Source organism: Eptesicus fuscus, chromosome 17 (genome assembly GCF_027574615.1).
Source record: "Eptesicus fuscus isolate TK198812 chromosome 17, DD_ASM_mEF_20220401, whole genome shotgun sequence".
NCBI classification, from domain to species: Eukaryota; Metazoa; Chordata; class Mammalia; order Chiroptera; family Vespertilionidae; genus Eptesicus; species Eptesicus fuscus.
In genome coordinates, this window is record NC_072489.1 from 5,412,539 (window position 1) to 5,425,976 (window position 13,438).

Consider the following 13,438-nt stretch of genomic DNA (forward strand, 5'->3'; position numbering starts at 1 on the left):
TCTTCATAAACTATCTCATACTAAATCTTGCTCGTAGGAGCGAAACCATGGTTTTCAGAATTGGGTCAATGCTCTTAGCTGTGAGAGTAGGTTGAGGAACTAAAGAAAAAGCCAACTGTTTTGGTAAGACCCTAAATCTAGAGAATAGTATCAGCAACCCTATACGATAGTATGTTTATTATGGTTAACAGTGGTGAAAATGTAACTAACAAGAGGAATGGCTCATTTTTATATTTCTGTAATACAATTAAAAAGAAAATGATTATAGTAGACAGCACTAAGCGTCATAGAAAATCATAGATTCCACAATAAATATGTCTAATTGCCAAATCAGTAAATAATTCACAGGAATCTTACCCACAATAGAACACTTTTAACTGGACTTTTATGGTTTACCTATTTTAATTATAAGTATACCTTGTAGAGAAAAACGTCATTGGGTAGGTCTAAAAAAATTTTAAGGGTTCATTCATGTCTCTATAGTTTTGCAATAATGTTCCAAAGCAGCTACCAGTACTTGGTGAGATAAATGCACGTGTGGGGCTTCACGTCAAGCAACAGTCTATCTGGCATCAGTAATCAAACAATTACGAAATGGAAAGTACATCTTGTACAAGCTGACAGATCCATTAAATCAGGAGAGCTATGGGCAGACATACTGACACTGCAAGAATTTCCAGAAAGCATTAATTTCAGCATTAATAAAATGACAGTAAATAGATGACAGCTGCCAGATGAACTAAGAAATAAGGTTGCTGGCCTTGTTAAGCTCACGTCTGATTTTCTCGGGCACAAACTGGTCGAGGTAGCGTCTGAAGTGAAGGGCATCGATGGCGACAATTTCAGTGCTGCGCCGCTGCCAGTCGTCCCTGGGCAGGACAGGAGGGAAAGATGAGGCACAGGAAAGGCACTCACAAAATAAAACTCTCACAGGTTTCTGAGACACTGGCAGGGTTAAAATATTAAAAACAAACCCAGGCCATAGATCTCAGAAAAACAGGAAGGCAGAAAACACTATTTTATTTTAGACTCCAAGGTACATACTGTGGACTGTCAGGCATTATACTGCAAATGAAAAATTATGGAGAGACAAAAAATATGACATATTGTAAACGGATACATCATTTACAGTGAGTCTCAGAGGTTAAAGGATTTGGGGGGAAACAAAAAAACCTTAGGTCATTGTTTTCCTCTAATATTAAAGACATGACATTCGTATTTTGACAAGAATTCATTCCTCCTCTGTTTTGAAAGATTTACTCTAGGTCACTGGGTATGTAACATCACCGTACATCATCCAAGAAATAATCCCAAGAAGTCAAGTGTTACAAAATGTGTAACGATTCAGTACAACATTCTACCTACTGTGCTCAACTGCTGACTGTAGGAATATTTTTAAAAAGACAAAGACAGCAAAGCAGACAGTAACAAAAAGCAGTCAAAACAACATGTTGCCTGTGGAAATATGAAGGAAGGGATGAGATGATTTTGAAAACGTAAAATTCCAAATACTTCATCTCATAAATTTGCACATATTGATATGCCAAGCAACTTTCCACTCTGAAGAACAGCAATAAAAACCTTCATGTTAGTCTGTAAATAATTATCATAAGTTAAGTATCCACATAGATAGCTACTGTAACCACATGGTTTAATCAAAACAAAGGGAGAGGCCAGGGCTGGCCTGAGAAGACAAAGACTGTCTTCAATGCTGCAGGGGCCAAGCTGCAGGGATGGCAGCTGGTGATTGCTGCCACATGGCTTTTTTCTTCTTCTTCTTAATTCTTTCTCCTTTTTCACCCAGTCCCACAATTCTCTTCTCTTCTGACAGCTGTCGGTTTGTTCTCTATCTATGAGTATGTTTCTATTTTGTTTGTCAGTTTATTTTGTTCATTAGGTTCCACATGAGTGAGATACTTGTCTTTCTCTGACTGGCTTATTTCACTTAGCATAATACTCTCCAGGTCCATCTATGCTCTCACAAAGGGTAAGCTTTCCTTCTTTTTTAGGGCCTAGTAGTATCCCATTGTATAAATGTACCACAGCTTTTTTATCCACTCATCTACTGACACTTGCACTGCTTCCATATCTTGGTACTGTAATGCTGCAACAAATGTAGGGTTGCATATATTCTTTTGAATGAGTGATGCAGGTTTCTTAGACTATATTCCCAGAAGTGGAATCTCTGGGTCAAAAGGCAGTTCCATTTTTAATTTTTTGAGGAAACTCCATACTACTTTCCACAGTACAGTGGCTGCTCCAGTTTGCATTCCCACCAATCCCTTTTCTCCACATCCTCGCCAGCACTTGGTTGTTGATACACTGATGACAGCCATTCTGACAGCTCAGGTGATATCTCATTGTGGTTTTAATTTGCATTACTTTGTTTAGTGGTGTTGAGCATATTTTCATATGTCTGTTTGCCATCTGTATGTCTTCTTTGGAGAAATGTCTATTCAGATCGTTCGCTCATTTTTTAATTGGGTTGTCTGGTGTTTGTTTTGGTGTTGGGTTGTATGAATTCTTTATAAATTTTGGATATTAACTCTTTATCAGATGTATCATTGAGGAATATGTTCTCCCATTCAGTGGGTTGTCCTTTCATTTTGTTGATGGTTTCCTTTGCTGTGCAAAACTTTTTAGTTTGATGTAGTCTGTGTTTATTTTTTCATTTGTTTCCCTTGCCCAAGGAGATACATTAGAAAAAATGTGTAAGATTTTACTCCCTATGTTTTCTTCTAGGAGTTTTATGATTTTCAGTCTAACATTTAAGTCTTTAATCCATTTTAGTTTATTCTCATGTATCATGTAAAAAGGTGGTCTAGGTTCATTTTTTTACATGTATCTGTCCAATTTCCCCAACACCATTTATTGAATAGACTATCTTAATCTGATTGTATGCTTTTGCCTCCTGTGTCATAATTGTCCATAATTTTTGAAGTACCTTGCCTGTTGATAGGCTTATTTCTGGCCTCTCTATTCTGTTCCATTGACCTATATGCCTGTTTTTATGCCAGTAACACACTGTTGTTGATTGCTATAGCCTTGTAATATGGTTTGGTATCAGGTAGCCTGATATGTCCAACTTTGTTCTTGTCACAAGGTTGCTGTGGCTATTCGGGATCTTGTATGTTACCATATACATTTTTGGAATATTTTTTCTAGTTCTGTGAAATACGCTATTGGTATCTTCATAGAAATCTATGGATTGCTTTTGGTAGTACAGGCATTTTAATGATGTTAATTCTTCCTATCCAAATGAACATGGTATATGCTTCCACTTATATGTATCTTCATCAATATCTTTCATCAGTGTCTTATAATTTTCTGAGTACAGGTCTTGCACAGCATTGGTTAAACTTATTACTAGGTTTTTTTACTTTTCTTGATGCAATTGGGACTGTTTTCTTAGTTTCCAATTGTGGTAGTTCATTATTGGTGTATAAAAATGCAATTGATTTCTGGATATTTATTTTGTATCCTGCTACTTTACTGAATTCATTTATCAGTTCTAGTAGGTTTTTTGTGGAATCTTTAGGGTTATCTATATACAGTATTATGTCATCTGTAAATAATGGCAATTTTACTTCTTCCTTTCCAATTTGAATGCCTTTTATTTCTTCTTCTTGTCTGATTGCTGTGGCTAGGACTTCCGTATGATCCTATATAAAGAAAGGATAATATGCAAATTGACCCTAACAGCAGAACAACCAGAATGTATGCTGGACCAGGCACTATGAGGCACACTGACCACATCTTGGTCCCTTCCCCCAGCTGTCAGGCACCTATCACCTGATGGCGAATGGGGAACCGGGGGTGGGTGGTGGTGGGGGGTGGGGTAAGATGACCCCGATCACAGGCCAGGCCTAGGGACCATACCCGCACACGAATTTCGTGCGCCGGGCCTCTAGTGTTGAATAAAAGTGGTAAAAGCAGACATCCTTTGTCATGTTCGTAATCTTAAGGGAAATGTTTGTAGTTTTTGCCCATTGAGTATGATGTTGGCTGTGGGTTTGTCATATATGGCCTTTATTATGTTCCCTCTATTCTGCCTTTGCTGAGAGTTTTTAACATAAATTGGTGCCAGATTTTATCAATGCCTTTTCTGTATCTATTGGTGATTATGTGGTTTTTATCCATTTTATGTATATGGTGTATCACATTTATTGATTTGTGACTACTGTACAACCTTGATCCCTGGAATAAATCCCACTTGATCATGTTGTATGATCTTTTTAATGTATTGCTGGATACGGTTTGCTAGTATTTTGTTGAAGATTTTACCAACTATGTTCACCAGGGATATTGGCCTATAATGTTCTTTCTTTGTGGCGTCTTTATCTGATTTTGGAATTAGGATAATGCTGGCATTGTAAAATGAGTTTGGGAGTCTTCCCTCATCTTGAATTTTTTAGAATAGTTTGAGACTAGGTTTCAATTCTTCTTTGAATGTGTGGTAAAATTCACCTGTGAAGCCATACGGTCCAGTACTTCTGCTTGTTTGGAGTTTTTTTTATTACTGTTTCAATTTCACTAGTTGTAATCTGTCTATGTTCAGACCCTCTGATTCAGTTTTGGAAGATTGTATGTTTCTAGAATTTATCCACTTTGCCCAGATTGTCCAATTTGTTGGCATATGGTTGTTTATAATATTTTCTTATAATTCTTTCTATTTCTTTTGTGTCAGTTGTTACTTCTTCTCTTTCATTTCTGATTTTACTTATTTTGATCCTCTTTTTTTCTTGATAAGTCTGGTTAAAGGTTTGTCAATCTTGTTTATCTTTTCAAAAAAACAGGTGTTGGTTTCATTCATCTTTTGAATTTCATTTCAGACTCTCTTTTATTTCTACTCTGATCTTCATTATTTCCTTTCTTCTACTCACTTTGGGCTTTGTTTGCTGCTCTTTTTCTAGTTCTTCTAAGTGTAAAGTTAGAATGCTTATTTAGTGATTTTTCTTATTTCTTGAGGTAGGCCTGTAGTGCTATGAATTTCCTTCTTAGAACTGCTTTTACTGTGTCCCATAAATTTTGGGTTGTTGTGTTCTCATTTTTATTTGTTTCAAGGTCTCTTTTTTATTTCTTCCTTGATCTCACTGTTAACCCATTCATTGTTTAGTAACATGCTTGCTAGAGTCAATATCTTTGTGTGTTTTTCAGTTTTTATTTCTTTTGATTTACTTCTAGTTTCAAAACCATTCTGGTCAAAGAAGATACTTGATATGATTTTAATTTTCTAAATATATTGAGACTTATTTTGTGTCCTAACATGCGGTCTATCCTAGAAATGTTCCATATGCACTCAAAAAGAATGTATATTCTGCAGCTTTGGAGTGAAATGCTCTGAAGTTATTAATTAAATCCTTGTGATCCAGTGTATCATTTAAGGCTACCATTTCCTTGTTGATTTTCTGTTGGGAAGATCTATCCATTGATGTCAATGGGGTGTTAAAAATCCCTTACTATGACTGTATTACAGCTAATCTCTTCCATGATGTATGTCCATTTGTTTGCTTTACAGATTTAGGTGCTCCTATGTTGGGTGCATAAATGTTTACAAGGGTTATATCCTCTTGTTGGATTGCTCCCTTTATTGTTATGTAGTGTCCTTCTTTGTCTCTTATTATATACTTTGTTTTAAAGTTTATTTTGTCAGATATAAGTATTGCTACCCCTGTTTTTCTTTCCTTTCCATTTGCATGAAATATCTTCTTCCATCCCTTTACTTATAGTCCGTGTGTATCTTTTGTTCTGAGGTGGGTCTCTTGTATACAGCATATATATGGTTCTTGTTTTCTTATCCATTCAGCTACCCTTTTGATTGGAGCATTTAAGCCCACATTGGCTCTTCTTCATTAGAACACACACACACACACACACACACACACACACACACACACACACACAAGCATCCAGGTTCCAGTTGCATAAAAATTCGCCTCTGTTAAACCAACTTACTGGGGAAGCAAGATCATGTAAAAATATATTTCAATAAAACACAGAAGACAGCAGCAGCAAAGTTCACTGTAATTTCTGCTGTCAATTGTTTTGTAGCAGTAGGAAAATTGTCTGAACATAGATTCCTTCACCTACCTAGCCTCCCAGAAAAGTTAAGGATAACTACTTATGCTGTTTAAGGGTTTTAAGCTATAACTATAACCAATTCTAAATAAGTCTGGCCTTGGAAGTTAACCTCCATTGACTGCTTACAATTGGCAGCTATGATGCAAAAACTGTAAAGAGCTCTGCCCTTCCTGTCCTTGATTTAGACTTTTGGCTTTCATTTCTTTTTGATATACGGTAATTATGTTTTAACTACTAACGAAGCTGTAATACTGAATTTTAGAAGAAAGTTACATTTCTGAAATAAGAATAGATGGTAGACAGAATATACGAGGCCACATTCTTTCCCTTCTGGCCATGCGATAATCAAGTCAGAAATGAACTCACCTTTCATTCCCATCTTCATGGCTCCGGGCCCAGCGGTAAGTTTCAGCATAGCCTGTGTATTCACTGTACTGTTCAGTACCTGAAAAAAAAGAAGCTTTCAATACTATTTTTCAGAAATATTTTCTTAAAAGCTGCACCTTCTAAAAAAAAAAAAAAAAAAAAAAAAAAGCCAAAAAAAAAAAAATCACTGGTCTTAATGATTTATTATTTTCGATGAAAAAATAATAGGATGCCTCAAAAAGTCACTACAATGTTTATCATACAATGACTAAATGTCTCAACCAACACAGTAAACAAAACATGTTTTCAAATTTATTTCCTTCTTTTAAGAGGAGTGCATAAAGACTCTGTTTTATACAAGTCCACTGTTTTGAATGTCAGTAATCTGATGATAATATCTGCTTCATATTGTTGAGAAAAGAAATTTTACATAAAGACATTCCCTGCTGAAACAAATGTCATTAAAATTAAATCTAGGCCCTGGCTGGTTTTGCTCAGTGGGTAGAGCATTGGCCTGTGGACTAAAGGGTCCTGGGTTCAATTTCTAGTCTGGGAACATGCCCGGTTGTGGGCTTGATCTCCAGTAGGGGGCGTGCAGGAGGCCCCTTGCATCATTGATGTTTCTATTTCTCCCTCTCCCTTCCTATCTGAAATCAATAAAAATATATTTAAAAAATTAAATCTAGAATTTGCCTATCAATAGGCAAGGTACTTCAAAAAAGCCTTGTAAAACTAGGATATTATGGCATGAGAAGAAAGGGAAGAGAAAAAGTATAATTAATATTAATCTGATGAGGACACGCATCAAGCTTGCCACATAACATAGATTTCTAATTCATCATACCTGAATATATCAGGAGAAATGGTGTCAAATTGTTCCACTATTTAACTAAATAAAATTATTCCAATTGTAATGGTCAACTCAATAATCACTTGACCTTTCAAGAATTAAAAAAAAGAAACACAAAAAACAACAACAACAGTAAAAATAAAAAGCTGAAAACCCTGGGCAAGATAATACTTTGGAATATAAAAAAGAAAAATAAAGAAGAAATAATTTCTGATCTTCAAAAGTCACTATTACAATAATGAAAAGACAACCACATATACCTGATAAAGGACATGTATATACCAGTATGTATATATGTATATAGATAGCATTTTTAAAACTCAACAATAAAAAACTCAATTAAAACATGAACAAAATGTGTATAGCTGTATGCTAAAACTTACCTAATTTTTAATTTTTTAAATTTCTTTATTGATTAAGGTATCACATATTTGTCTTCATCCCCCCATTCCCATCCCCCACCCCTCCCCACACATGCCCCCACCCCCCTGTTGTCCTTAACCACTGGTTAGGCTCATATGCATGCACACAAGTCCTTTGGTTGATCTCTACCCTTTACCCCCACCCTCCCCGGCCCTCCCTCTGAGGCCGGACAGTCTGATCCATGCCTCCTTGTTTCTGGGTCTGTTCTTGTTCATCAGTCTATGTTGTTCATTATTTCCCCTAGATGAGTGAGATCATGTGCTATTAGAAATACACTTATAAGAACCGAAAATGAGACAAGCAATAATGGTTATGCTGAGAGGCAAATGAATCAGTCTGTAGTGAGTTTCTTTCTGGGCCAACAGTTCTTTTGCGACAAAACTTACCTAATTTTACACTTCAAAATATATAGTTTAGAGTATGTCAATTATACCTCAATAAAGCAGTTTAAAAATGTAATCTAACTCCCTCACTAGACTGTCGGCTTCTTAAGGGTAGGGATTATAAATTACTAACATTTGTGTCTACATTAACATCTAGTAACACAAGAATATAGAAGCAGATGATTAAGTACTTGCCATAGAAATATAATTAATGAGCAAAACAGGAAAAATTTGTATTAACTGAGGTTAAAATAATGAATCCAGAAAATACTTAATTCACATTTACACAGAAAGTGTGGCAGGCAAAAAGACTACCACACTGAGATTAGGAGATATGAGGAACCCAAAGTGAATCCTTAAGTGACCAAATTTCATTAGACTTCATTTTGTCATCTAAAAATCAGACTTGTTAATAATTCTTGTTTACCTAATAGAACTGCTTGGAAAACCAAATGAGTTTAAAATCCTTCAAAACCATAAAGGAGTTAGTTCTGGTGTCTAGACTTAACTTTGTAAGGGGGTAGAGAAATCAAAGATACATTATTCCAGGGATGTGGGGTTTGAAAGAAACCTGGTCTACTGGCCCGGCTGGGAATAAAGACAGCAGGAACAGTTGTGTTCTTGTCTATTTTCTGCCCTGCAATGGCCGTGCCTTATTTTTCAAACAAACAAATCTACTCTGATCTCTTAACTATTTTGAAAAGTAGTTGAAAATTTTATATCAATTATATTTCTATTTCAAGTTAGATCGGTTTCAGTCTTTTTTCCTAAGACAAACAAGGATAGATTCATTTCCTTTAGTAACAGGAAGTTAAAAAAATCACATGTAGATGCTTCTACTCTAAACAAATTAAATTCTGGATTTTCTAAATAGACTCTTTCAAAATTATGTAAACTATTCTGAAAAATGAATACCTATAACTTGTTTTAGAATCAAATTTATTGATAAACTATGATGAAAATACAAAGGTAAGCAGTGATAACAGCAAACAGGAGTCAGAGACTAAATGAACTTTATGGCAAGCTCTCTACCCCGCATTTAGGGAAATAGCTAGAAGGAACCCACTAAAATCTTTTCAAGAGTTCAGGACCAGTTTTCGGATTTAGCAGTAAGAAACATTCTTATTTTCTCTTACTAGTAATGAAAGTTTGTGATGAACATAGAAAAAATATTTGCAGATTTAAAATATTCTACTTAACAATGGGTGTGCCCTTAGAAAGAAAGCTTATATGAAAGCCACTGACTCTGCTTTTATTAATATCATTCATATAGAGGTAATTATGTGGCAGATAAAACAATCTTGCCTTACATTCCCATGATTAACAAGAACTAAGAAAAGCCAAACTCCAAATGAATTTGGATCTTTCCCAATGAACTGGTATCACTGAGTTAGCAATGAACTGTGTTTGTAATAATGGGCACCTCTAGTGCTGTTATTAAAAGCACCAGTACTAAAAGCAATGGTTTCCACTTTTCTATCAGTTCTGCTGACACTTATGAAAGATATAAGGATCTGTGATGTCTGGAACAATTTGATTCATTCGAGTGCAGGTTTTATGTTAAGTGTACTACCATTCTGCTCAGTAAGTTTCACAGCTAGGCATCTTTATATGCTCACCACACAGAAACAAAACAATCTCCTAGAACTCTTTAGTACTGAAGCTATTAGCTGCTGTTTGTTGTAGAGGAACACGAGAGAGGGGAAAAGGAAAAAAGAAAAGGAAAGATTGGAGTTTTAATTCTTTCCCTCTATCTATACTTACTGAAAGGTTGTAACTCATGGCTGCCCTATGGATCATAGAAAATAGAGGAATAACACTGTCTGGATAAAAGGATTTGGCTGTTTGCATGACCTGTTTCATATTCATTAAAAGTCTGATACCAACCAGATGCCCCACAATGATGATAAATTTAATTTATTTCCAATTTCTCAAACTCTTCTACAGATTCAGGCAGCACAGTCACAGCCATTAGCTAGTCACAGCCACTGAGCCTGGATGAATCATTGAAGGAATGGAATTGATCCGGCAGATAGATTGCAGTGCCCGGTTAAGAGTCTCCTAAGAAGGGAGATGGCAGAAATCCAACATCAAATAGATGATGAAATGGCCATTTCCATTAAGGGAACATCACATCACAGATATTAATTAGGAGGTTCTATAATAGAGTTAAAAGGATGTGGGGGGGAAATGCTGAGTTAAAAGTCACCCCGAATGTCCTTAGCCTGAAGCAATTATAGATATGAAGGTGAGTCATGGATCTGCAATTTTCCATCTATTTTACAATGCCTGTAGATAAGTTAGAGACCAGACATAGTTTCAGAGTGATGGAGTTTTTCAGATTGGAGACAAACTATCTTTTTTTTAATTGATTTGAAAGAGAGAGCGGAAAGGAGAGGGAGACGGAGAGAGTGAGAGAGAGGGAGAAAGAGAGAAATATCGATGTGAGAGAGAAACATCCACCAGTTGCCTGCTGTCTGTGCCCATATGTGCCCTGGGCATGGAACCCGCAACCGGGGTATGGGCCCTGACCAGGAATCGAACCCACCACCTTCTGGTGTAGGGGATGATGCTCCAACCAACAGAGCCACACCAGCCAGGGGTGGGGACAAACTATCTTTAAAAAAAGAAAGAAAAATTCTACTGTTTCCTTATACACAAAAATTACATCCTTTATGTATAGCAACATTAATATAGGTTGCAAGAGACTTACTTCTTTCCCAGTGTAAGAGAAATGAAGGAAGTAAAACAAATTAGCTTTGAGCTTAAATGCCCAGCATTCTACCAACTTTTTTATTTCAAATATATACAGCTGACCTTTGAACAACATGGGGATTAGAGATACCAACTCCCCCACATGGTTGTAACTCTTGACTCCCTAAAAACTTAATTACTAATAGCCTGTTGACATGGAAGCCTTGTCGATAACATAAAAAGTTGGTTAACATATATTTTGTATGTTATATGTATTATATACTGTATTCTTACAATAATGTAAGATAGAGAAAAAATGTTACTAAGAAAATATGTAAGAAAGAGAAAATACATTTACAGGACTGTACTATATTTATTGGTATCGTAAGTTTATAGTCTGTTTACAAAATGAATCAACTGTCAGTACCTACATCGCATTGTCTCGTATGATACAAGACATTGTGGATATTATATGTATTACTAACACTAGGCATTAAAAATGAAAAGATGGAGACATGTAATACTTTCAACAATAAAGAATTATTAAAAAAGAAAAGATAACATGAAAAGATTCATGCATTAATAACAAAGAAGCAGCAAATATGATTGTTTTATGGTAGCCTTGTGCAAATGATACAATTGCTTCACAATAGTAAAGAGCTCTCCACAAAATTTTGATATATTTATGTTTTAAAATCCATGTATAAGTGGACCAGTGCAGTTGAAACCTGTATTGTTCAAGGATCAACTGTAGATTCATCTAAAATATTGATGAAATATTGTTATCTGAGTCTTCAGTTCAAATCTAGCTTATCTGCTTAAACGTCTTTTAAAGTATTAATTAATACATCTAAATGCTGGAGACGATCACATTCTAAATGATTCTGATGATCACTTCAGAGCTCTCGAAAACAGTGTAAGATCAATACTCAAAGTATTTATTAGCCCAGCAATGGATTTATGACAGTTTAAATTTTTGTTCTATAATTCCTTGTACTCTCTTCTCTCCTCATACCTTTCAACTACATTCTTTGTATCTGCATGTGTAATAAACAACATATAAATATAGCTAAATCAATGAGACAACACAGACAAAAGGGTTTTATATCTTTTCATTTCATTACAATTGGATCACAACCTCCATCCAAGAAGAAATTCCTTTGCCAAGGTTCAATTTTTAATTTCTTACACACACTCAATTAGTAGTTGTTTTTTGCCTTACCACATCAAAACAGCAGACTCACAATTCCTATATAATAAAAGCCTAATATGCAAATTGACCGACCAGCAGAACGACCGGTCACTATGATGCGCACTGACACTAGAGGGCAGATGCTCAACGCAAGAGCTGCCCCCAGCCTGCAGGCCCCAGGCCAGCCAACGCAGGTGCCAGCAGGGGACCCCTCATCACCCTGCTGGTCGCTCCAGAGATCGGCCCTGATCGCTGGCTAGGCCTATTGAATTTCGTGCACTGGGCCTCTAGTGATATTATTAAAAAATAGCATAGGAATTCTAAATGATGTGGGACAACTTGTTGAAAGCCTTTTTACAAACAAGTACTTGTGAAAGATAACATATCAGCAAAAATGATGGTGTAAAACTTCTGAAAATTCTCACCTCTGTAATTTTTACACTGGTAAAAAACTGTGAGGATCAACAATTTCTGAACTGTGGGAGTTAATCAAAGGCTGAAAGTAATCCAAGTAATGTTTATTAAAAGAAAATTGGCTAAATCTTGGTAAAAAGAGTGGGTTTTGTGGTGCTTTTTAACTTGCCCTCCCACTTTCCGAAGCTCTGTGGTAGCCTTAAAAGCCAACAGTCTGTAATCACAGTGAAAACCAGCAGCCTGGAAGCCACGAGATGTGGTAGAAGATGGCTAATGCTCCTTCAAAGCCCCATTCTCAGAGAACTGTCATCATATAATCTGTCTGGTGGTTCCCTGGAAGACCTCACTCACAAGACTATCTTTATTTGACCTGAATTGGAGCTTGCCCGGTAGAAAAAGCCTAATACAGACAGTCCTCAGGTTACATCGGATTTGACATAAGTCGTTTCATGATTACATCACCATCTCCCATTTATTTATATATATAAAAAGTTCCGTCATTTCGACGTATGTACGTATGTGCTTTATGTTTTTTATTATTTATTTACCACAAGTAAAGGTCAGGAATTATCTTTCTTTTAATTTTTTTTACTGTTTCACTACATTACTGCTGTGTATGTGCTCCATGTGAGTGACGTAGGTGCTTATGTAGGTGGGTTCTGACTTACGGCGAAAATTGCGTTAAGTCGCACTGGATCTCCTACGTAACCCAAGGACCTACTGTATCTAGGGATGTTTGTTGAAAACAATTATAAGCAATTGTTCAACACTGTGGTTCTTCCTGAGGCAGTAAATAATAGTTGGGGCAAACAATAGGCTAACTAAAAAGTTTCAAAGAAAAAGCTGAGGAATAAGTTAGTTGTCCATAAGGGGCTTTGAAAAGTTCTAAGTATTCCCAGGAATGTAAAAGGTTACACACATGGCCATGGCTATTCACATGCTCAAGAAAAGAACTGAGTAGGTGCTAGGATCTCTTCTCCGTCTGACCTTGGGCTCTGTGCAAGCAGGAAGTGAAGTATCAACTGCCTGGTGGAG

At 36.1% G+C, this 13,438-nt stretch overlaps 1 protein-coding gene across 2 annotated transcripts in view; it reads right to left on the reverse strand.

Moving 5' to 3' along the window:
• The window catches only part of PARG (poly(ADP-ribose) glycohydrolase), a 184,289-nt gene that overhangs the window by 29,972 nt on the left and 140,879 nt on the right, over positions 1-13,438 (reverse strand). For both annotated transcript variants that reach the window (XM_054729273.1, XM_054729274.1), the window contains 2 exons: positions 6,448-6,526; positions 761-869 (listed from right to left, as the gene is read on the reverse strand). In XM_054729273.1, the coding sequence (XP_054585248.1) occupies positions 761-869; positions 6,448-6,526 (188 nt within the window). The remainder of the gene's footprint in view (positions 1-760; positions 870-6,447; positions 6,527-13,438) is intronic.